The sequence below is a fragment of the Vigna angularis genome, chromosome 11, assembly GCF_016808095.1.
Source record: "Vigna angularis cultivar LongXiaoDou No.4 chromosome 11, ASM1680809v1, whole genome shotgun sequence".
Lineage (NCBI taxonomy): Eukaryota > Viridiplantae > Streptophyta > Magnoliopsida > Fabales > Fabaceae > Vigna > Vigna angularis.
In genome coordinates this window covers 6,661,221-6,687,304 of record NC_068980.1, presented here as the reverse complement: position 1 = coordinate 6,687,304, position 26,084 = coordinate 6,661,221, and the positions used below count along the sequence as shown (strand labels likewise).

The window sequence follows — 26,084 nt, the reverse complement described above, 5'->3', positions numbered from 1 at the left end:
TGACGATCAGAGAATGAGAACGGGAATTGGAGGCGGTTGGAGCGAAAGGAATGAGATTCACGGCTTATGGAGGAGGCAGAGTGGGAAGAGGAAAGAATTTGGCTTTTCTGTCTAATTGTCGAAATCTAATCTTTTTCCAAACTTCTATACCGATTTTAGCATTCATCAGGTATAGAAATTTTTTTTTAAAGTTATTCCTATACCGGTTTTAGCTTTAATTAGGTATAAAAAAATTTCTTTAAATTATTTCTGTACCGGTTATAAGTTGAACCGGTTTAAAACCATCTTTTTTGTTTTTTTATATCTAATCTAAACATAACTGGTGTAAAAAAGTTTACCTTATTTATAATAATGTCATCGTATCATTTTTTATACCTAGTAAATTTGAACAAGTATAAAAAATAGCTATAAAAAGTGTATTTTGCACTAGTGTCGATTAAATTAAGTGTTTTTTTGGTTGTATGTGATTTATTTTAAAAGTATATTAATGAATATTTATCTCGCAAATAAGTTCACCATCCACATGGTTGTGAATCAATGTATACTTTAAATATATATATATATATATATATATATATATATATATATATATATATATATATATATATATATATATATATATATATATATATATAGAGATACAGAAATCAAAGGAAGGATAATTTTTGGAGATTTAAAATCTTCCAGAAGTTCAGAAATAGCATAAAAATGAATAAATGAAAACCAAGTAAATCACATAACATATTTTATCAATATATTATCACATAAAAATTATCATTTAATATTTATGTTTGGTATATATAAAATTATTATTTATATTATTATTAGTATTATTATTATAAATATAATTTGTGTATATATATATATATATTAACATATATCATGATTATGATATTTTTTGTCATCGTTATTTTAATGGTTTAAAATTTGACTGTAGTTTTTATATTATAGAAAAGTAGATTAAAAAAAATGCTAAAAGAGTGTAATGTTTTCAAAGTCTGTAAATTAACGAGTTAGACAAACTTATTTTATTAAAGCTCACTAATATATGAGTGAGGTCAAATTTACATAAGAAATTATCAATTCGTGGTTATCTGAAGTAGTTAAAGAAGATACCTATATTTATCTCTTATTAATAAATTAACCTGAAATTGATTAGGAGACTTAATTTAATTAGAGAGAAAAGTTGACCACGTGTGCTTAAAATTATTTATTCACAGTAAGTCTAAACTTAACTTTAGAACTATTTATTTAATTAAAAAACTCAAATATTTAACAAAAAAAATTGAATAGTTTAGTAGTACATCCCCTTCACGGGTATGTACTTAGGGTTGGCCAATTGTGTCGCCAGCCTGGCCTGCATGCAAGTGTGAAATTGAGGGAGTTTTTTAAATTGATTTTAAGCTCGCAAATTGATCTTATATAAAATTGGCTAAAGGAGAGAAAAATATGAAAATTAATATTAATAAATATTCGATGTAGTTATTTGAAAGTATAACTATCATCTTGACCCACTATAAAGTACGTAGCTGTCAACTCTATTTAGACTTGGAAATAGTTCTCAACAACCTTCTCAAAGATTAAGAATAAAACATATGAAATATTTGTAGTTTAAATATATTTTGCTAGAACTATTAGTGAAAAATAAAATCATCATAAATATTAAAAAACTGTTTTTTATTAAACAATAAACATATTGATAATACGTTTTTAATGTAAATTAGTTTCTAAAAAGAGTGCACAGGTAAAAAAAAAAAAACTCAGTTTTTTTTTGCTTTACTCTTACACTTACTCCTCTGACTAAAAACTGAATTAAATAAGAAACCGTTTGGATTAGCGTCCCGTTATGTTATTACTTATTTTTAATTGACCTTTGAAGGGTGACGTTGACGCACGTTGAAACTGTTCCACAGTTCTGTTATCTGTTCTATGTGTCTCGACGTTTTCTCTCTCTCCTCAAGACCAAAGATAACAGGAATCGGCAGATTCGTTTTCATAATAAAGAGTCCGTTGTTCCCGTTTGGCAAACAGCTACAAAGCGAATGGAATTTGACGGTGTTACATCTCCTCTAAACTCCGTTATCCTAAACCAACATCTCCATGGATCCCTTCGTCCACAAGCTCCGTCGCCACCTTCGCGCATGGCTTCACCGATCTCGCTCCGGTAATCACAATTCTCACTCCACACTCCTTCCTCTCAATCACTTCTCTCTCAATTTCATCGAATTTCAATCCAATTATCAAATTGAACTCCACGCTCGAAGTTCTCCATCGCTGTGTCGAATTGTTCAGGTGCGGTGTTTTTCGTGCGGAGAATTTCGTATAAAGATGTTCGAAGAGCAACGGCTGGCTTCCACAGAGTTGTATATAGCAATTCCGATGTTTCTGCGTATGCTGCCAGGTTTGAAGACAGTGGCGGCGTTTGTTTGGTGAGAGAAGTGAAAGGCTTCGATGAAAGAAGCGATCATTTTTACAGACACGTGCAGTTCTTGGGACGCTTGCGACATCGCCACCTTCTCTCGCTCAGAGGTTTTTCCGTCGGGCGCAATCGCAAGAGGTTCGTCCAGTATGCTCTGTTTCGCATTTCAGAGGGATTTATGAAAACAAATTTAGAAGGTCTTTGATTGCGATCATGTCATGTTTCTTGATATTTGGAAAATTAGAATCACTTAAAATTAACGTTGCAGCTGAAATTATAGACAAGGACTGTTTTTTAATAAATCTTGAAAAACGTTATATATTTTATCTTCTTGATTTAATTTTTCAATATGTAATTGTTGAATTATATTGTGTGAGAAGTGGACGTGGATCACTGTTTGTTACAGTTAGTCTTCACGGTAGTGTGGGTAGGTAAAGCAATTTTGTGATTACTTTTTTTCTTGTATCTCTTCAGGTTGCTCATATTTGACAATATAGAAAATGGAAGCTTGAAGGATCATCTAAACGGTAAATTTAGAAAGCTGAAAAAAATGATTTAGAGGAGCTTCTCAATTACATGTTTTTTTATTTTGTTTCAATGATTGGGTGTTGGCAGACCCTTTGAAGACTCCCTTAGATTGGAGGACGAGGTTGCAGATAGCCAATGGCGTTGTGGCTGCACTGGTATGTTCTGCCAATTAAAGCATGTCAGAAACCAGAATAGCCTAATATTTTCAGCATGAAACAGCGATCTTATTAATTTTCCGTGGCAATTAATTTGAAGAGCCTGAAATTCTTATGTCTTGTTGAGTTTTTAAATTGATTGTGGATACGGGAAAACTCTTGATAACTTAGATAGTCATATAGCAAAGTGAATATTGGAAACTCGCTCACTTGGTTCCATACACGAGGGAAGAAGTTAGCTTCTGTGTGGATTCAATTGGCGATCGGTGTTGTTTAGTATTTATGACGTGGGACTCCTGATTATTGACACAGTTAACAAGGTTAAATCAACACAGGTGAACAGGTAAAACATACGAGGGATCGTAATAGAATCATAGAATCATGTTGAAGATACTCATGATCCCATAACTTCGGGACAAGAAATACATTTTTCTAAATCTTTTTGTTAGGAAATGGCACATATTAGAGGTTAGATCTGTATTAAAAACATAGGACTCTTCTGATTGGTAACACTCTGACACTGTGGCACCTTTCCAAGGTTGAAGAATTATAAGCTTTGCTACGATCACGAAATTCTTTGTTTCATAAGTAGGAAGTTGCACAAATGGTGTTTTCACTTCTACCTGGACTTACAGTGTAACGGCTAAGAAAGTTATGCTTAACGAGTCATACGTACTGAAGTCGAGTAGGGTGATGGTTATACTCTCTTTTGGTGCTTTAATCTAAAGCCTTGAAGGAAAGAGTGAAGAAATAGGAAGTAGAGATCGACAGCTAGGAGAGAGGATAAAATAAAGGTAAAGCTTGGGGAAGTATAGACAGGGTAATACTGTGCAAGAACATTGTGGTTTCAACAATAATTGTTTGTTGATTTCTTTTTTAATATTTAACTGAAAGATTAAGAGTCTCTTTTCAAGCATGGTTATCTGATTTTTGTCCATGTGGAAGCAGGAATATTTGTTTCTCTTCAGTGAACCACCCGTATGTCATGTCTCTATCACCTCAAGCAATATTATGTTAGATGAGAACTTCACAGCCAAGGTAAGGAAATAGTTCCCTTTCTCACTGTAAACTCTTGCCTCTTCAAATTATATATCGTTTCAGATTGACATGCCGAGGGCTAATCGTATTAAATTAGATTGACTTCTGCAATTACAGTTATCTGACTTTGGCCTTCTTCCATCGGGTGGAAATTCTGATACGATGCCATATTCAGAAGGTCACTTCTTGTAAACTAGTCTTATAAGTTTCAAGAAAATCAAATTTGAAAGTGCTTACATTTTGTTACCACACATATTTGCTTACCATCCTCGTTTATTTCAGACTGCTTGAAGCAGAAAAGTTGTAGGATTATATTCCAACTTGGAGTACTCATACTAGAATTGGTCACCGGACAGTCTTCAGAGATGGAAGGTTCCGATTTAATTGAATGGATCCAAGAATCACGATTTTACAATTCCATTGATAAGATGATAGACCCTGATCTTGGTAACAACTATGACTGTACGGAGCTTAAAAGTCTTCTCGCTGTGGCAAAACTATGTATAAAATCATGGGATGAGCCCTCATTTACAATTCCTCAGTTATTCCGGCATCTCCAGAGGAAGATTCATATTACTCATCAATAGAATTGTTACCTGTTTTCTTTGAAAACCTTTTAGTTTCTTCGGAGAATATTTAGCACTCCCTTTTGTAAGTACTTTCACTTTTCGGGTTTTTCGGGTTGCTTTTGACAAGTGTGATGATTTTCATTTGAAATTACATCAGGAGAAAAATGTTAGTTGTCTATTTTTCTTAACACTCTGTTTGTAGTGTGAAATTCAATGCAGCTCTAATTTTAAATTATAAAATAAAGGAAAGGAAGTTTAGATTCCTTCAAGACAAGTTCTTTTTACAAATAATTAAATTATTAAATAAATAATCATAATAGCAAATATAACAAAATTAAGAACAATGAAATATTGTTAATTAATTTAAAATGAAAACATCACGTATAAAAAGAAAATTCCATTAATCTGACAATAAAAACGAATTAAGTAGTTTTATAACCACTTAATACATTAATTAAAAAAATATTTAGAAATAAGTGATTATTTTTTATTGCTTTTTAATATGTTCATTACCTCCTATTTTTATTTCATTATTATTAACCAGATGAAAAAAAAAATCCTTCTAAAATTTTCTTTATGTTTCTTCGTCAATGATGGAGCACAATGTCCACTATAACTAATAATACATGTTACCATAAGTAGTTACGTGGTTGCACCTTTTTTCTTTTTAAGATCATGTCCTTAAATTCGTATTTTTCTGATTTTAAATTACTCGTTCCTTCATATTACATAATATAAGTATAATTTTTAAGAGAATATAAATAAAATTATTTTTTTATGTCTGATTAACCTATTCTCCAATTCATTATATATATATATATATACATATATATATATATATATATATATATATATATATATATATATATATATATATATAATTCCTAAATTTTAACCAAGCACCCTAAAAAATTAAATTAAAAAAACTATATTCATTATTTTTATTAATATTAAAATAATATATTTTATAAATGATTTAAAAATACTAAAGCCATAGAATTAAAATTCAATATGACTTCAAATTCGTTGATTGTTTTATAATGCTATTATTTTGATTTTTGATTTTCATGTTGATATAAATAAATTATTTAATTGTTATAAATGATTTAATAATACTAATACTATAAATTAAAAGTCAGTAAGACTATAAAGGAGTTTTTTTTTTTTTTAAATTATGTTAGTTGTTTTGCATGTGAAACCGATAATTTATATTGTTTGTAATATTAAAAATTGAATTAAAACATGTTGATATCTAAATCTAATGTAATAAGCATATGAAAATTTAAAAGTAACACAAGAGTTTCTTACATGGCGATAAATGAAAAGAATGGAAGAGACAGCAGTGCAGGCAGAGTAGATAAAAAAAAATTGTATTTAGATGCCTTCTGTAAAATAATTTGTCGAAGAATAAATGGTAAGGTGTTTGGTTGTCAAAATCGATGGATCAAACACAAATTATGTTTAAAAATGATAATCAAGATCATCACACTACTCTGCTATGCTCCTGTGGCTCATTCATTACTGCTGAGCGCACTGTACTCTCTGAGCACCGCCATGCATGTCCTCATCCTCCTCGTACGCCTCCTGCGAAGTTTGTTGCCTCCTCCTTGACTCTTCCTCCATGTTCACATCATGAAGTGTAGTCTCTTCACACTCGTCCAGCTCCATGTCTGTCAACTTTTGTGATGAAGTCTTTGCTGGCAAAACAGTCTCTATGGACTTCACCTGATCAAGGCTCAGAGAATCAGGAAATTCCACAGTGAAATGAATGTAAAGCCTCCCCTTCATGAACGGCCTCTGGTACATTGGCATTCCCTCATCGTTTATAGCCTTGTATGAATCTACATGCAAGAAATAACATATTCCATGTCAAAAACATCCAAGTTTCAATCATCAAGTACAACTAAGAATCACAATTTGCATACCAGGCTTGACAACCTCCCCAGGGTTTGATTTGATAAGGAGTTGTCGACCATCCAAGTGAGCCAGCACAAACTGGAAACCACATAGAGCCTCAGTGAGAGACAAAGTATGCTCGACAAAAAGGTCTTCAGCCTTTCTTTTGAACTTTGGATGTTCCTTCTGTTGCAAGACAAATACAATATCCCCAGTGATTGTATCAGGCTGCAAAACACAAAGCTCAATGTCAGCTTAAGTCCCATAATCCAGTTCATTGTCTGTATACAAAATTTTATACTCAATAGCTATACGTACTGCTTCATCAGCTTCACCAGGGAATGTAATCTTCTGTCCATTCTGCATTCCTTTCTCCACAACAACTTCAAGTACTTTCTTCTCCTGAACAACCTTCTCTCCCTTGCATTGAGTGCATCGGTCTCTGTCACTGATGGTCTCTCCGGTGCCCTTACACTCATTGCAAACATGTTGCACTTGCTGAATCATAGAAGGACGAAGGTGCCTGATCGACAACTTCATACCACTACCCTGGCAACCAGCACAAGTCATTGAAGCCCCAGACTTTGAACCCTTCCTGCAACCAATTAGAAACCGATTACGTAAAGGTAGACAAAAAAACTAATAACTTGCCCTTAAATATATTAAACCTAAAAGCACGACACATACCCATTGCATTTTGAGCACAACACATTTCGTGAGAGAGAGAGTTTCTTAGACGTTCCAAGATAAAGATCCTCCAGAGAGACCTTCAGAGGGTGAACCACATCTTCTCCCCGTCTCTGTCTCCTTCCTCTACTGCTACCACCTGTTCACACTCCACAGTCAAAAACTCCACTTAAGACTCTTCACACAATTATCAATTGAAGGAAACCCCTCCCAACAATAAACAAGGAAACAAACCATACCCCCACCAAACGGATTTCCACCAAAGAACGAACTGAAGATATCAAAGGGGTCGTGGCCACCGCCGCCGCCACCCATTCCCTCTTTAAGAGCATCTTCACCGTAAGTATCGTAAACCTCACGTTTCTCAGGGTCACTCAGAACCTCATAGGCTTGAGCAAGCTCTTTGAACTACACAAAAAAGAAGTACACGAATTAATCACCACAACATCCAATTCTCAACATCACAAAATAGAAAAACAACACCATCCATTCACAATCCAAACACATCCTCCAACCCTCATCCATCCCTCTAATTCCCCTAACCCTAAATTACTGATCAGAAAAACTCATCACCTCATATCACATCACAATTGATTAATTCCATGATCAATTAATCAATCAATAACCATTCAAATCGTCATTCGTAATAATCAAAACAAATACGGAATTATGTCTACATATCATAAACATCAACGACTGTTACCTTCTCGGGATCACCGCCTTTGTCGGGGTGATTTTTTATGGCGGCTTTCTTGTAAGCCTTTTTCAAATCCTCCTGCGACGCATTCTTGGCAACGCCAAGGATTTCATAGTACCTAGTGCTGTCGCTTTTCTTGGGCGCTCTCCCAAACATCTTGTTCTTCTACCTTAGAATCCTTAACCCTAGTTTTCACCGCGTGTTGTGGCTGCACTAGATCTCCAAAGAATGCAAGGCAAGAAGAAATAAACCCAACGAGCAAATGTTATTCACTAATTACCCGTCTCGGCATGTTTATATAGTATCCATACTTGATTGTTAAATGGCCACCATCCAACTTCAAATATTCTTAGGTTGCGCAGAAGGATCTAGAATTTTTATTCGCCAAGTTTTTGTGAGTAATTGTGGACCGTTGGATCCATCTGAAGCTTTGACGGATCTAGGTTTTTCTTCTAGATCCTTCTTTAGCGAAGATGGAAGGTTTTTTTATCTTTTATTTTATTTTTTAATTACTTTATTATTTAAATCATTTGCTTTGCCACCTCCTGGTGCCAGACTTGACTTCTTTAGGTCCCATTCCTTGATAAGACCTATGTCATTGTCATTGAAGAAATGCTGTCCTTAATTTTGATTTGTTTGTTCTAAGATCGTTTATCACATGAATAAAATTTTCACCTTTGGTAAAAGAGAAATTTTAGAATTTTGGGAATGTTAATGTTGGAAAAATATGTTTCTCAAGTTTGATTTGCTTGTTAGAATTTAACTTTTCAACAAGTAGAGCTTTTGGTGATGGTTTTTGGCCAAATTTTCTACCAAAAACAGCCTTAGGGAGATTGGAAATTGACTTTGTTGAGTAAAAGGATTATGAAAAAAAAAATCATATTACTTTTATTAAATCATTTTAATAATGAGACGAATTTGTGATCTTTGGTGAATATTCTTGAAAATAAATTTTCATCAAATCAAAATTTAACCATTCAAAATAATCATAATTATCTGTGTTTATGATTACAAAAAATATGATTTTTGGGTATAGAATTTTTTTCTGTCTATCAAAAGGAGTCTTAGGGGCGATTGGTATTAGAAATTTTTTTATTTCATAATATTTTGAAGTTAGGAAAATAATTTTCTATAGTTAGTTTACATTTGTTTAATTTACTTTTTAATAGAAAATAGTAATCATGAGGACCTAAAAATTATTTAAAAATGAAAGTTGACTTTTAAAGTATTAAATTATATATAAAATATTTAATTAATTGAGTTTTATTTTGTAAAAGTTACTATTTTTTTATAAGAAAAATGTTATCTTTTTTGTGATTTTTTTATAAGATTGTAATTCGTATACTCATAAAAGTTTTAAAGAATAATATTATTACAGGTAATCTGAATTTTCATTTAAGTATTTTTTGTATTTTTTAGACATCTTTTAAAATAATGCATATATACATGTTGTATGGTTGAATGTGACTCAATCAAGCTCATGAATTTCTTTTCGTATATAATATTATAATGTATTTAAATAATTGTTGAGTTTTTGTAAGTTACATGTGATATGTGTTAGAATCACACAATAAAATATTTGCACATGGACGAACACAGAAAAATGAAATGATTTACTTAATAAAAACTGTACTTTTTAAAAAAAAATTATAAATTAAATTTCAAAAAAAAAACTTTTAAAGTTGTCTTAATAATACTAAACTGGTATCAAATAGTCATATTCGCATTATTATGAATTATCTAAGATTTTATTAGTAGATATTTCCTTATTTCCTTAAATCCCACCATCCACCAGAGTTACACTAGTGTACCAAATTGTGATTTTTAGAACGCAAACATCATACGTTAGATTGGTTTACCCTGACTATAATCAATTTTTTTCACAATTGATGTATCACTAAACATCTTTAAAGATCATACATATATGTAACTTTCATTTTATATGTATTTTGTAGAATTACAAAATTATAAAAATACATATTTGACTAATAATCTATACATAAGCGAAACATATAAAAAAGTATAAAAATACAAATATGTAACTTTCATTTTTTTTCCAAAATTATTGAATAAAATATTTTTTTTACTTGTTTTGAAAATTATTTTATATGTATTTTGTTGAATTAAAAAAATGTTTAAAATAATACAAAATAAAATAAAAACTAAAGTGTAACATCCAAAAATACAATCTAAAACTATATGATAGAATAATCACATTGAATAATATTACAGATCGGTCTTACATTAAAAAGGGAAGTACATTTGTGGCCGAACGGCCTTACAAAGAAAGACAAGAAATTTAAAGTTGTACAGGGTGCAATTCTGACCGAATGGTTTACAAAAGAATTATACCGAACGGTCCTGCAAAAGAAAAGGGAAAAGGTGATCGAGCGATCACCTTACTATCCGACTATACTACTGACCGAACGGTTCTACTGTTCGGTCTTAACTTCTACCTCGACTAAGTTTTCTTCTTCCAACGCCTCTTCCAACAGCTCGTCTCCTTCTGCTCACATCCACATGGATGATCATTGCAACATAAGGACAACCGAACGTACAAAACAGACAAGACAGGAAACATAGGGTAAGCTTATGTAATTTAATTCATGTATAAACATATATTTCACACAATCAACCAAACAAGATAATTCATCATTCGTTCATGCAAAGCCTAATACTAGACTGACTGTCTGGACTGTATGAAATCTGTGTAGCTACGACGTTCGTGCACCCAGGTGATGTAGTAACTCAGATACCCTCAACAGCTGCCACCCGAGGTTAGTCCTATCTGTCCAAATTAACCATAAGGACTAGGACCTCCTGTCGTTCCCACACATGACTTACCCTCCTCTACGTGAGGACGAGTAATCACGGAACATCGGGATGAACCGCCAACTTAACATGCCCACATTCATACTTTACAAATTCCAATATACATTCATGAGCTATTCCTCCCCGGAACGCTCGTCCATAATCCAAAACATTTCATCCATATCATTTTCTATTCATTTTTTATTATTAATCATCTCAATTAAACCCTTCGTACAAAGATCACTAAGGATACCAAATATCGAACGTTAAACATCAACCCTGAACCAGACCGAATGCTTGGAGTGAGACCAAAGGTTTCCAGTTCCAGAATAGATCAAAGCCGAGAGAGAATTGCTATCGGGATTTGAAAGAGACAGAATTCAATAATATTTCTCAAGATTTAAAAGGATCGAACGTTATTTACAAGGTGAGTCAATTTGATGAACTGACCCATGAGCGTTTAAACTGAACAGCTTAAAGCCTAGACCGAGTACTAAGACTCTAGGCAGAAACCAATGGAGACAGACACCACAAGACATTCAAATAATAGTACTTAGAAGACTCATATGAAGAAATCGAACGCTTATAAATACTTAGCTTACTTATAAATTTATCCTTAAGAAAACGGAATACTAGTCAAAGACCAAGCACGATAGAGGTGAACACCATTGAGGTTGGACGAACGCTATTTTCATCCAGATAAATTATAGAAAAGAGACTGAGCGCTTGGTGTAAGACCCAGCACTAAATAGTACGAACGTTTGGTGAAAGACCGATGAGTAGATAGTACGATCGCTTGGTGAAAGACCTAGCACTAAATCGTACGAACGCTTGGAATATAAGATATTATTTAATTAATATTCAAGAACGAACGACTATACTACTACCTATGGACATACTTAAATTTATATCAAAATGCCAAGAAAAGAATATCCTTGGTGGAACGCCTGTACACAAACTGTACTAGACGAAGACGCTCGTCCTCAACATAAACTCCTTCCAAATGAGAGAGTTCAGTTCTAAACGAGTTCCCGAGAAAACCGAACGGTTAGAGACCATTCAGTAACGAACATACATTATCTTAGGGAATTTTCATACTTAGAAATCATTTATCTCAATTCAATTTCTCAACATTTATCTACATAATTTCATACATCCACATCATAGTAAATTCACATACTTCATACATCAGAACATAGCACAATCATGTTTCATTTTAATTCAGCAACTCAACGAACGTTCATGCAATACAAGCAACATACAAATTAAATTATATAAGATTCCCTTACCTCTAAGCGTGACCGAACGTTCACAAAGGCAGAATACAGTTCACACCACTACAAGTTCTTCTACCCTCAACGCTCGACAATCCAAACTACACCAAGTGAAAACCCAACACTATCAGAACCACTCATTATGAGAAGGGTGATCAACACATGAAACTAGAACTTGGTTTGCATGTCCAGAAAAACGCACGACTGAGTGAAGAGAAGAACTTACCAGCTCAGTTTTACAAACCGAACGGTTTAACTTGAAGCTCTTGACGCCAGAAGTGCTTTTGCGGTGCCTGAGTGGTGATCGAAGAAGAGAAAGGGTGAGATTTTGTAAAGAGAAGGAAGAGCTTTTAGAGATAAGGAGGAGAAATGGAGTTTCGGAAATCAGAGAGGAAGATGGTTGCATGCAGAGAATTGCGTAAACTTTTGAAACTCAGATTTTGCTTCTACCAACCAAAACCGAACGTCCAATTCCTTACAGCCACCTGCTTTCCACTCTCTGAAATTCTAACTCTCTTCTCGACACTTGGTTTCCACTAAAAAGGATTTTGGGATGCGTTTTTAATGGGTATGACATAAAGCAAAGTATTTAAATAAATAAGTATTTGTGAGTCAAAATACGATTGATAAATAAAATAACAAAAATATAAGTTAATACATAAATTAAATTAAATAACATATAAAGAATAAAATAGGTAACTTAAGATAAATTAAATAATATAATAAATGAATATTGTATTGTGTAAATGTTTGATTATTGTATGACTCTTTGTTTAACCTAAAATCGGATAGTCCATACATAAATATCAAAACAATCATTCAAAAATCAATTAATTACGTTATACATATTTTATCTTTAAACAATTTAAAGAAAATTAGTTTACAACAAAACACGATTAGTATAAATTAAATCATGAATAGATAGTTAATAATTCAAAATTTATCCTAAAATCTATAAATATTGAAGTAAAAAAGTGATGACTTATATATTAATTACTGAATTAGTTAAATCTTTAATGACTTTGTCATAAGAGTCTACAGATAATTTTCCAATTAAACCAAACAAGAAAAAGGGTGACAAAGATGAACATTAAAACAAATTAAATTTGGAAAACTAATTTGTGTGTAATTAGAAATAATGCATAATTTAAATAACTAAAATATAAATAAACAAAGAGAATAATGAATCTTCAAACACACTGTTTAACTTTATAAAATATAGCCATTTGCATTATCTCAATAAGTTGATTAACTAAACAAGATTAATATGGTCTACATATGGTGGGAATAGTGCATTAACACTTTTCCGTGAATCACTCCATTGACAGCTAGACGTAGTCGTTTTGCGTGCTGCTATCGTCCCGGTGCACGTTAGACCACACCTATCCTAAATCCTGATTCTGTTCTCGTGCTCCCTCTCGTCTTTTTTAAAACCAATATTAGTTATCATTTAATATCATTAAAATATTAGCATATACTATCCAAAGTTTCATTCACTTAATATCATTATAATTATAATTTTTTATCATAATTATTACATTCTACATTCATTCACGGTTCATCTCTATCCAACACAATTATTTTTTTCTCTTCTTTTGTTTTACCTTCTTTGTCTACTTTCTTTGCTTTTATTATTATTAATTTCTATTGAACATCACTGCGGAGTGATAGAGAACCAACTTCACATGGAACTCTTCTGAATAGGCACTGAGTTTGCGTGAGCGAGAACTCGGCATTTGACTCAGTGACGGTTCGCCACATTCTCGTGTTTGATGGTGAATTTTATCTCTGTGATAATCTCTCTTGCTTGACTTTAAGGTGAATTGTGTTGCAAAGCTTCTATCTCTGGATCTGAGTTTTTCTTGCTTGGAATTCTAGGTTTTAATGCCATTAAATTGAATTGTTGCGAAGTTACCAAATCTATCGCGCATTTATTTATGTCTCACGAAATTCATTCTTCAAGCAACCAAGTTTACTTTAATTGAGTGCAATTATCAACCTCCCTGGTTATCATTGCTCATCTAATTTTCTTTGTTTGCCATAGAATCTCTATCTCTGTAGTATCTGTAGTTTTCAATTTTCGTGGTCGTTGTTACTTCAGTTTTAGTGCACTAGTTCAAGCTTCGTGCTTTCATCTTTCCCATGAGTTGAAAAGACATTTTCGTCAAGTTGATAAGCAATTCTATTTACTTTTTGTGTGTGTATGTGTTTAAAACACTCTAACAGACTTCGCCACTCGGATTAACGCGTTATTCAAGCACACTTTTTATTGAAATTTAGCATGCACACATAAACCTAACGTTGTAGTCTGGTACAAGCTGCATTTCTTAATATCACTTGGCTATCCAGGCCTTCACATGACAACGAAAAAAACATTTGTTCAGATTTGCAGTTTATGGCTGATCCTCCATGGCATCAAATGTTGCTTTTTCAACGGAGCTATTCCATGTAATTCCCTTTTTCATTCTATAAATGGTCTTGGATTTATACGAGGTCAATGTCTTGATCAAGTGGTGTTAGTCATGAAGCCAAACTAGAAATAAAAGAGTAAACACTGGTAATTTCAAAAGGTGCATTTTCATCAAGTAATATGTAGTAACTCTGTTGTGGCACATTTCGAGGTACTTTTTTCAGGCCTCACTGCTCATGTTTGCTTAGAAGTGAAACTCTTTTCCCATAGATGTAACCAATTCAGTAAAGTACTAGTATTTTGAAAATGAGCTTAGAAATTGGACCAATCATAATAACCAATATAGACTATAAAAGTCATAAGAAGGCATATTACTGTGACATATTTGAATTAGTTGTCATTTTTAAATAAACCTTGTATGTTAAGCTTGCTCACTTTGATGCTTTGTGCTGGTCTTGACTTTTTTGTTTCCATAGCTCTTAGGCCAGTGAAGATTGTGAATACTAAACTACTTTTGCAATGACTTTGCCATATATTTCTTTTCCAGGTTTGTGCTAGATTGAGATAAATTGCACTGGAAATGGGTGTATCAGGGAAGTGGATTAGAGCATTGATTGGTCTAAAGAAATCAGAAAAGCCAGAGTCTTCTCAGAAGGACGGAAATGTAAGTTTCTTTCTCATAACATTTCATTCTCGTAATCGGGGGTTTTAGTATTTCTTTCCATATTCTGGTGGTGCGAAAATAACCATCAGATGTGGTGTTTTTAACTGAGGTTCTGTATCACCATGTACTTATTTGAATCCACACTACCACAAAAGAAAAGCAAGAGTTTTGTTGCTTGGGTTCCATCTTAAGTGGGAAAATCTTGTTTTTGTGTTTGTGAGTGTTATTCTCAGAGGGCGTTTAGTAGAGTTGTTTTTATTCTTCATCGGCATGGTTCACCTTGATTAACTAGTTTTGTTATTGGTATTTTCAATGTTAGTATGTACTCAAGGAATTTTCCTCCTGGAAACTATACAAACTGAGTTTTGTAAAATTTAAAATAAGGTCCACTAGAGATGAGGGGGAATACCGCATCCCCCAAATCCGATGGCAAGCGAATATTATTGCTGGCACATAGGAGAGTTATTGGAACGTCTTGCATTGCCTGTGTCAGTAACTAGGGCTCAGTTTAAATACCTATAGCATAATTTCACTTTATACCAGTTGGTTTTTAGAGGAGATATGCCATCCTCCAAACCTGATGGCAAACCAATGTTAATACCTTAGCATGTGAGAGATTTGTTGGAAAGTGTCACATGACTTGTCTCAATTACTGGGGTGCGATTTAAATACCTATAGGACAACATAATGTCAATAAGATTTAAGATGAAATCTTTAAGAGCCACCCAAGGGGTGGCATCTTTACCATATGAGATATCCAAAATAAGTTCTTCTGGTTCCATTCCTTTATAAAATATCACTCATTATATATTGTTAAATAACTGTATTTTTTAACTTTTTAACTGTTAGAAGGTTGGCAAGTTACATCATCAACGAAGGCAAGTGGTTGAATTTGATAATGGTAAACTTCCAAACGAATTGGATTGTGAAGCTACTCCACCTATTGGAGATGATAATGTCCATGCAAACCTTGATGCCAATTATTCGTCTTCTGCTTCCCAACAAGCACCTGATGCTGTACATGATCAACAGATGAGGGAGGAATGGGCTGCAATACACATTCAAACAGCGTTTCGAGGATTTCTGGTAAATTTCATATTAAATTTGTCTTAATTTACATTAGCTGGATGAAAATCTTTTATTACAATAAATTATATAAACTGAATTTGTTATTATATTTTTCAATGTGACCTTAGGGCAGTGTTTATGTGATGCTGTTTAATCGTGCCCATCCCCCAATTCAGGAATCTATCTTTTTCTCAAAAATTATTTTGGCATAGAAGAATCAGATATTGTCACGATTGACAATACTTGTCTAACTTTAGGTGTCAGTTGTTTCTGGAATTTAATTGATCTTTCTTTGAGATGCACTTTGGATTTTTTTTTATTGTCTTTTTCTTTTATTTACTTTTGTATTTGTTTGAGAGTTGTTAAAAATCAAAATTCAGCAGTTTTATTGTCAACATCAACAGCTTTGACCTACCTGGAAAATTATGTTTTATGTATCAGGCCAGAAGAGCATTACGAGCCTTGAAAGGTGTGGTAAGGCTTCAGGCCCTAGTAAGAGGCCATGCAGTGAGAAAACAAGCAGCAATAACACTCCGTTGTATGCAAGCTTTGGTGAGGGTTCAAGCTCGTGTTCGGGCAAGGCGTGTTTGCATGGCATTGGAAACTCAAGCATCACAACAGAAACTTCAGCAAAACATTGCAAATGAAGCTCGAGTTCGAGAAATAGAAGTAAGGACTAAGGAGTACTGTTCTGAAACTGTCATTACCCTTTTTTAGTTGTGCAGTTCACCTTTTTCACTATTATTTTATTGTTATCCATTTTCCTGGGGGATGGGTATTAAGAAATTAAGCGTGAATTTGAGATGGCTGTTTGATTTTCCTCCTTGCTACTTGTCACTTGGATCTAATTGCAATAAATGTATGCTTAATGTAGTTTTTTGGATCCATCAATTGGTATTTTCTGAGCAACCTTTCATTCTATATTTAGTTTCACTTTACTGTGACTACATGATTTCCTGTTTCTTATTTACCAATTTATTCACAATAATTATCATAAGGCTCATACTTAAGCAGGATTGGTACAAACTATGTGCCTATAGTTAAATGTAGTGAGCTGGTTTAATTTCTTTTAGACGTTTCTGATGGGTATATCAGGATAAGAAACATAGGACTTGGAAAAGGGTAAAAAATTAATAATCCACAGAAGATGTGAATTGGAGACTGGAGAGTGTATTTTCGAAACTGTAAACAAGAGGGCATTGCTCTCATCCATTTTCCATTCTTTCAATATTATTTCCTTGTTTTTCTGCAGCACCTCTGATAATGTTGTATCATATGTAATGTGATTAAATTGCAGTTTCTTATCAAAATTTTCTGTTTGAGGGACATTGTGATGTACTAATGGTGATTAATAACTCAACTTTTAAAAAATTTACATATAGGAAGGATGGTGTGATAGTGTAGGATCTGTTGAAGATATTCAGGCTAAGATATTGAAGAGACAGGAGGCAGCAGCAAAACGTGAGAGAGCCATGGCATATGCTCTATCTCATCAGGTGAATTTACAGTAGCATATTTTTTAATTATGACTGTAGTCAATATTATACATTAGTTCATTTTTTCTGCAGTCTGCGTGATAAGAAATATACGAAATTTAATTTACAGGAAGGTGTCGTTTTCCCTTCTAGCTATTCTCCATCAGGAGAGATCAGAAGTTAATTTCTACTTCCTATTCTATTATTGTGAACTCCATCTCAATCAGTTGTTTTGAACTGTCCACCTTAAACACACGTTTGTATATAGAATCATAGAAAAGAGTAGTAACAGCTTTGGAATTGTTTTTCCCAAAAAGAAATAAAAAAAATACTAGACCAATTCAAACATTATTCAATCAAGCCACTTAGTTTTGTCGCTAGTAATGATTTACATTGATAGTGTACATACTAACATAGTAATATGTATGGTAGTGAACTTCTAGAAGTAGTACGAAGTCAGAATTTTTGTCCAACGATTTCCTTAATCACATGATCCGTGGTTTTTCGTTGGTTATAGTTTCCATTTTCCTTTGATACATCGTTTTGGTCCACAGGCTTGGTGTAAGATTTTTCAAATTTTCCCCTTGGCAGTGGCAGGCAGGATCAAGACAACAGCCAGTTTCCTCTGGATTTGAACCAGACAAAAGTAGCTGGGGTTGGAATTGGTTAGAAAGATGGATGGCTGTCCGGCCTTGGGAGAACCGCTTTGTTGACATTAATGTGAAGGATGGGGTAACTGTGCATGAAAATGAAGCTAAGGATGGTAAAAGTGGAACCACACCTCAGTTGACCTCTGCTAACAAGAAACCATTCTCATCAAACACTCATCCAAACCCGGCAAATCATGGAACTGGTCCCACTATTTCTGATGAGTGTGATTCATCACCTAGTAAGTCTGCTGGTTTGCTAGAATCATCAAAAACACAATCCGTTAAGCCAACTTCTAAGGGTAATGTTGAAAATACTGCTGAAGAAGTGAACTCAAAACTTAGAATTGGATCAAGATCTCACAGTAATCCAAAGGAGAGAACAACACAGGTAGATAAGCAGGCAAAAAAACGATTATCTCTGCCTAACAACGGTGAGTATTCTATTTATGATCATTTTATTGCTTTTTGTAGACTGGGGTTCTGACACCTGTTTCACGAGGTTGGGACAATTGTTAAGTGAACTATAATATAGATATACTAACCCAATCGATGCATTCCACTTTCAGCTAGTTTGAGTTTGAGATTGACAACTAAATTTCAAGTTAGCCAACTGCATTCACTCATTACAGAGGTTGGCCATTATTGTAGAGGACCCTAAGCCTTAAAATTAAACTGATAACATGCATCCCAGTTGCAAGAGCAATGCTATTTTTACGAGTTTTTTTCATGAAGGGTTTTACGGAAGTAAAGATGATCAATCACTTGAAGAGTTATGTTGAGGCTTAAAATAAGGTTTCTAAATAACTTCGTGCCAATTTGATCCTTATGGCAATGTTGTGGAGAAGTTTTCCTAAACTTCAGCATTCTTAATTTGCAAATAAATTTTGGCCAGCACTGGTAGAAACCCCTTCCTCTGTATTCAGCATGGTTTGAATTATCCATTCTAAAATGTTAGTCTCTGGAATAACACCTCTGATGTTTCGTAAACCCCCTATGAAATTAATTTGCAATTTTGATTAGGAGTTTTATGCAATAATCTTTATTTCTAAGATTAGTGTGTTGTCGAAAGCCCAGTAAGGAATCTGAGAATCCAGCTGTCTGGATTATGTTAGTATAGAACGAGTCTTTGCTAAATATTATTTCTTATCTATGCTAAGCAGGGGGTGGTGCAGGATCTCAAATAGTCAAACACCCGATTAGTGGTACTAACGTGAAAGGGTCGCTAAGCACACAAAAGTCTAGTAGGGATAAGCCTAAGCTCAATGGAAGAAGGGATGTGAATACAAAATCAGATCCATAGCTAAATGGAAAAGAGGATGTGATCTTAAGCAGATGTGAATGTAGTTTCGAGAATCTCGAAAAAGGGAAATCACTCTTTTCTCCATTGATATATACCGTGCATATATAGTGGGTGCATATAATCGGAAGCGGTGAGGGCTTTGTTCTTAGTTCATCCTTGAAGACAGTGATGTGGTTTTGCAGTTTTGAGATTGGCTTGGGTTGTGATAGGAATAAGATTTGCCTGGTTGATAAAAGTTTGCTTTTTATTTATGGAGTATTTGTTGTGGTCAGAATGTATGTGATAACATGATGTATTTATATAAAAAATGTACACTTTTCAGTGTGCGATAACTCTTTTAGGCATTGTATTGTTGTTGCCTGTTGTTCTTTGATGAGCCTATTTTACCTACTCAATATTTCGTAGATTTTATTTCTTGTTAATTCGTTATGAAATTTGGGTTAGAATTGATTAAATTCCAGACAATCATGTTGAATAGTAGATCGAGTGAAGAAGGTACATGACGTTCCCGTTTATTTATGTGAATATATGTATGTATATAAATCAATTCATACATTTGTAATATTAATTTATCTTGATGATTATATCTATCAAGTTTCACATTATTTACAAATTTTATAACTAATTTGTTTATTAAAAAAAAGTCATACTTTTAAATAGACTTGAATAAATTTTAAGTATATGATAAATTTAGATGTTTTTAATTGAGTTTTTATTCAATTTTTTAAACTATTAAATCGTTAAAATTTTATATTTTTCATTTGAACTTTTACTGTTAAATTTTTGTAATTAACTGATGTTACTCATTATCTTACTTATCTTATTATTAAAGAGCTCTGAGATCCTGGTTAATATATAAATGATAGTTGCAATCAATGTGAATGTAAAAAAAAGACAAAGAAAATAAGTGAAAGGTAATAGTGATTTTTAATAAATAATACTCAATTATTTTATTATTTAAAATGTTATATAATAAATAGAATTTTTATTAATCAAGTTTTATTTTATAAAGATTATTATTTTTTAAAAATTATTTATATTTTTTTGTTTTCTTTTTAGATCTTTGATATTATTTTTCATTTGTTTGATGATAAGAGATCTTAGGAGAGATTTTTGTAGAGAATTCAATACATTTAATTGATTAAAAAGTCAAAAGAGAGTAAGTTCAATTGTTGCTTATTTTTTTTAGTTAGTATAGTATTTTGAGTTACATGTGTGTGACTCAAAATAGACAAAAGTGAATATTTGTTTGTTTATGATCAATGACGTTTTCTTTTTGTAGTTAAAACATTCTGGGAGAATTAGAGTTGTAGGAGTAACATTTGACTTAGAGGTTTTTACTTTAAATAAGAAAAACTAATCTATCTATAATAATTGCATGGTTATTTTTTAAATTGATAAGTTGAGTATGATTAAAGCTTTGAATTGAGATTTATTGTTTGAATAATTGATATTGTTATCTATGGAGCTAGTTTGAATTGATTAATCTATTTTATAGTTATTTTGAATTAAAATAAGACATTTTAAACTAAAAGGAACTAATATTTCATAGATGATCAAATTGGACAACCATCGTCAAATTTCGAAGTTAAAAATGTGATATAACATCAGCGGTACCACAAAACAACTGAATGTCTTCTATGTAGAAACCATGACAATGAGCTCCAATGGTTAAAGTTGTCAGGTGCTACCCTGTGATCACTATACACTCAAAAGTTAGTAGTTCCAGTGGTGTAGGCATTGGCGTCACTAAGCTCCAGGATTTTGGCGTTGGCGCCACTTTGATTTTGGTTTTAGGCTCTATTGTTAAAATCATGAATAGATAATTCTTGAAATATGGATTTTCAGTTTGACAATTAAGATTAATAATTAGAAATTTGTGGTTAGAAAAAATATATCTTATTGTTTTGATAATTAATTGAAATGTTATAATTGAATATTAGACTAATGCAAAGAAAAATAAATGGTAAATTAATTAATATGTAATGTGTGATGTTTTATTGTATGGATAGAGATATTGTAGAGATTTCCAAAAAGAATATACTACATTGATGAAATATTAGAATGTATTGAATGATGAGTATAGAAAGAGATTATCAACTATGCTGGAATCATACTCATAAAGAATATGTCAAGTTATAAGAGATGAAAGAGATTTTATATTTGAAATTTAGTGATTGACTAAATTTACAAATATATAATTTAGGTTGGAAATATTATAATTGAATATTATCTTAATGAAAAATAAATGATAAATGAATTAATACCTAATGTGTAATGTTTGATAGGATGATGGATGTAACATCCCAATATATATACTGTAAATTATAATAAAGAGAAGCAACATGCATGATAAAGTAGTACAGTTATCCATCTAAAACATAAAGTGATACCTTTACGGTCATCCAAAAACAACTATAAATTTAAAATTTTATACTCAGACTAAAGTCTACTCAAAACTATATACAAGCTCTACTGAAATAAAGCATCTACTCAGCAGCATCACCTCCATCCAGTGCTTGTTCCAGGGAAACATCTTCTCCCGCTGCTCACATCCAAAGGATGGTCATCGCAGAAGAAAACAGCCGAATCATACAAAACACAAGCATACAACAGGGTAAGCTATTTTAAAACAGAATTAATCATACATCAATCAATTAAAGTCATACAAACATATTATTCATTCACATCACTTAAATCTTTCACACATAACACCACACTGACTTTGACTGACCGGACTTAGAATGATTGCCGAGCTATGGCGGGTCGTGCACTCGTGGTGGCTTCTACTGCTTTGCAAAGCCGTTGACAATGGGTTTCACCCTACCACACTCACGAGGTTAGTCCGTTATCACTCACCTTGGGCCATACTGGAAGCACCCAAGACTAGGACCTCCTGCTACTCCTCACGACATGAATCAATCCTCTCTACTTGAGAATGAAAACCATTGGAGTTTCAGGATAACCCCCAAGACTAAGCTCCTGCATCCATTCTAAACTTACTTGAATCTCAACTAGAGATTTCACTTTGAATCACAACATAGGGCACCACCATGTCTCCTCTCCTTGAGGATCATGGAATTACTTCCATTAATCACACTTGAACTTTACACTTTTGATTACAACATACCACAATCACCACATATATTACATGATACAACTTCAACTTACTTCATACAACACTCATTGATTCATATCAAACAACATAAGAGTACACAAGACTTGAACTAGAACGTACCTCTCGCATAGCGCACACCTTCGCATAGCGAGGCTATAAGCTTCTCGCACAGCGACCTAACTCGCCTTGCGAAAACCTTAGACAGAGACCAACTACTCTGGATCTCTCGCATAGCGACTAAACTTGCTATGCGAATAAAAATGTGAAATACATCAGACCCCAACCCCTCGCATAGCGTCCCAATTCGCTACGTAAGAACCTCATCCAGAGACTTGACCCCCCAAACACTTGCAGAGCGAGACCCACTCGTTGATCGAATAAAATGAATAATAGTTCCAGACTCTGGCCAGTCGCATAGCGATTAGATTCGCTATGCGGATGTACAAACATAGAGCAACCCTCTCACTTCACTCGCATAGCGCACCCATTCGTTATGCGAGTGCATTGGCAGAGAGCACCTCGCCAAGGTAACTCGCTATGCGAATCCATTCGCACAGCGAGTCTGCATAATCTACAGAACAAAATTCTACAGAATTATGCAACTCAACCACTCCTTACCAATTTTACTCAACTTGACCAACTTCTAACACTCCTAATTTGATGTATATACTTAATTGGACTAGACTAAATGATTCTACACCTTCCTAACCCCAATCTAAAGTATTTATGCACCAAACTCTACTCTAAAATCTCCAATTCCTGAACTTAGAGACTCAAAACCAATTCTACCACTTTGAACCTGTTCTTGACCATTTTGATGATTCCAACCAGTCACATATGACCTGTCTAAACTACCCCAACAGCCTCTAACAGTCCTTGACCATTACTACTCAAATTCACTACCTCACTTCCTCTAAAACACTCTAAACACACTCAAATCACCTCACACTTTACTTCATCAACACTACAACATATTACAGCCAATAACAATCACCAATTTGCACACATTACAACATTTAGATTCATCCAAAACAACTCATCAATCACATTTCACAGTTTCCACCATTTTAACATTTAGGAACATACATTCACAAGCTGAATTTCTAACTATACAGCACTTTAATCACATAATTCCTCACATACAGCACAAATTGATAATTAAAAGCACAACCTAGCTTCCCTTACCTTAGAGATAAACAGCCCCAAACACAGAAATGTTCCAACCGTACCTTGCATTGCAAGAAAACTCAATAGAAACCTACAACTCACCAATGGTGATAGATGTCAACACTCAATTTCGTCCGGGTTGATTAAATAAAATTCATTTTTCAAAGTATCAAAAAAAAAATAAATGAAAGTAGATAATAACAAAAATTAAAAAAAAAAAAGGATGGAAAAGAGAGAGAACGAAAGAAACCGTTCGTCCTCCACTGAAACCGTTCGTCCTTCACTGAACCGTTCGTCCTCTTTCGCTCGACCGTTCGTTCATGCCGTTCGGTCATCAATGAGCGTTCGGCCAATTGACGTTCGACTCCTTCAACTTAACCATTCGGCCAGTGTTCAAGCTTGCGAGCGTTCGTCCTCTTTGATCTAGTGTTCGTCCCCTTCACCCTCCGTGCAACCGCTCGTCCATCAAGCGTTCGTCCATTCTTATTTACCGATCGTTTAGCGCTTGATCATATTTTGTTAGTGAACGTTCGGTCATTTCATGGGAACGTTCGGTCTCCATGTGTTTCTCTTCAGCATTGGTACTGATTGTGTGTAATTTGAACGTTCGGCTCAGCCTGTTCAGAAAATGGTGATCGATCTTATAGCTTACAGACTGTGCTGTATTTTGAAGTGGTCTGAGGACGCTCCTACTCTTCTACCGCCAGTCTGGCGTTCGGTTTTGAGCGTTCAGGCCTGGTGTTCAGCAGATAGCGTTGTCATGTTATGTGAACGTTCATTCTTGGCTACTGTTTGCGTTCGGCATGTATCAGTTGTTTCACCTTGTGAGCGCTCGGTTTCCTCAGGATTAACGTTCAATCATTTACGCATTAGTGGCGTTCGGTCTTGTCTTTTGTTTACCATAAGCGAGCGTCCATAGGCAGCTTTTGGTTTTGTTGGTGCATGATCTCCTGTCGTTCGTTGAAATATAATTCAATCCTTTGTTCAGAAAATAACGTTCGGCCTTGTTGTGTTTATTTTGGGACGTTCGTTTTTTTGGCATATTGACCGAACGTCCAAAACTGGCTATGCATTTTAAATTGGTGCGTCAGTGAAGATTCCCACCGTCGACTGCCAAAAATGTCTGCCATGTGAAAGCTGCAGAAGGCATGGATCTTTGGAATTTAAAAGAGGGGGTGAAGCAGAGAATATTCCTGGCTAACACTTCCGTTTGTCTTCCACGAGCTCCCACATGACGCATCTGGAACGGCTGCCCTTGAACTCTGTAATATCAGACTCCACTATCTCCACCTCCCGCTGCCGCTACCCACGACTAACAGTCTGACAAGCCACTCGCAGTATGGGTTTATGCGTAAAAAAGGGAGAAGAAGAGAATCACTTTGCTGGCACTCCCACCTGAGTTTGTCTCCCACGAGTGCCCATCTGGCTCTTCTGTACTGATTCTGTTTGGCCTCTGAAAACGCAGGAAACACCTGGGGGCTCCCACTTACCTTCGACACTCACTGACTAACTCCCTACCGAACTCCTCTGATCATCCTCACCAAACCAGACGGAACCTCGAGCATCATCATCTTGATCACCCCCATCTTCATCACATTCCCCATCTAACCCAACACTACAGTGGCGGTCACCGCATACCATCACCCATCCTCTTCCCTTTCCACACTTATCATCCTCACAAAAAGCCAGACACAACCTCCAGTATCCTCACCTCTGCATATTCACCCACTGTCACAGCCGCCCATTGACTTCACGGGGTCATCCCATAACACTACTACCAACACTTCATACCGGCGGGACCTCACCGTCATTTCCATCTCCGCTCCTTCACCACGTCATCGTTACGCCTCTGACCACTCTTCATTCATCTCCCATAACCAACCCCACAGCCATACACCCTTGTTCTTCATTCTCACGGATACCATCGCATTCAGGGGGGAAGAGTTCTGCTGAACTGGGGGGGGGGGGGGGAAGAGGTATTACCAGTGTGCCACAGCAGCAAAAAGGAGAAGGGCACAACACTTGAAAGAGGCTACGGAGAGCGGAGGAAACAAAAGGAAGCTTCAAGAGGTGTGTGTTTAAATTGTGACTGTATCCATTGTTGAAATGCTTCAAAAGTACGTAAGTTATTGAGCTATGATATTGAAATGCATGCCAA

The 26,084-nt window shown here is 34.3% G+C and overlaps 3 protein-coding genes across 10 annotated transcripts; 2 read left to right on the top strand and 1 right to left on the bottom strand.

The window, feature by feature from the left end:
• Nucleotides 1–1,898: 1,898 nt before the first annotated feature.
• Nucleotides 1,899–4,883, top strand: LOC108333170 (probable receptor-like protein kinase At1g49730). Its single transcript, XM_017568535.2, has 7 exons — nt 1,899–2,164; nt 2,293–2,557; nt 2,894–2,946; nt 3,035–3,102; nt 4,051–4,140; nt 4,258–4,318; nt 4,423–4,883. The coding sequence occupies exons 1-7, from the start codon at nt 2,101–2,103 to the stop codon at nt 4,725–4,727; spliced, it is 906 nt and encodes a 301-aa protein (XP_017424024.1). The 5' UTR covers nt 1,899–2,100; the 3' UTR covers nt 4,728–4,883.
• A 1,180-nt stretch (nt 4,884–6,063) lies between these two features.
• Nucleotides 6,064–8,319, bottom strand: LOC108334469 (dnaJ protein homolog). Its single transcript, XM_017570331.2, has 6 exons — nt 7,996–8,319; nt 7,532–7,700; nt 7,293–7,431; nt 6,924–7,200; nt 6,635–6,833; nt 6,064–6,550 (listed from the first exon to the last, which is right to left on the bottom strand). Exons 1-6 carry the CDS (start codon nt 8,143–8,145, stop codon nt 6,228–6,230), a joined length of 1,257 nt encoding a protein of 418 aa, XP_017425820.1. The 5' UTR covers nt 8,146–8,319; the 3' UTR covers nt 6,064–6,227.
• A 5,315-nt stretch (nt 8,320–13,634) lies between these two features.
• On the top strand, nt 13,635–19,990 carry LOC108334375 (protein IQ-DOMAIN 5). 8 transcript variants are annotated; one of them, XM_017570181.2, is made up of 8 exons: nt 13,635–13,849; nt 14,459–14,522; nt 15,032–15,148; nt 15,998–16,234; nt 16,658–16,885; nt 17,599–17,712; nt 18,283–18,772; nt 19,499–19,990. In XM_017570181.2, exons 3-8 carry the CDS (start codon nt 15,065–15,067, stop codon nt 19,639–19,641), a joined length of 1,296 nt encoding a protein of 431 aa, XP_017425670.1. In that variant the 5' UTR covers nt 13,635–13,849; nt 14,459–14,522; nt 15,032–15,064; the 3' UTR covers nt 19,642–19,990. The 8 variants fall into 8 exon arrangements, with proteins under 8 accessions (XP_017425670.1, XP_052726810.1, XP_017425669.1 ...); XM_052870850.1 differs by having other exon boundaries at nt 13,635–13,892; nt 16,001–16,234; XM_017570180.2 differs by having other exon boundaries at nt 13,635–13,892.
• The last annotated feature ends 6,094 nt before the right edge of the window (nt 19,991–26,084 follow it).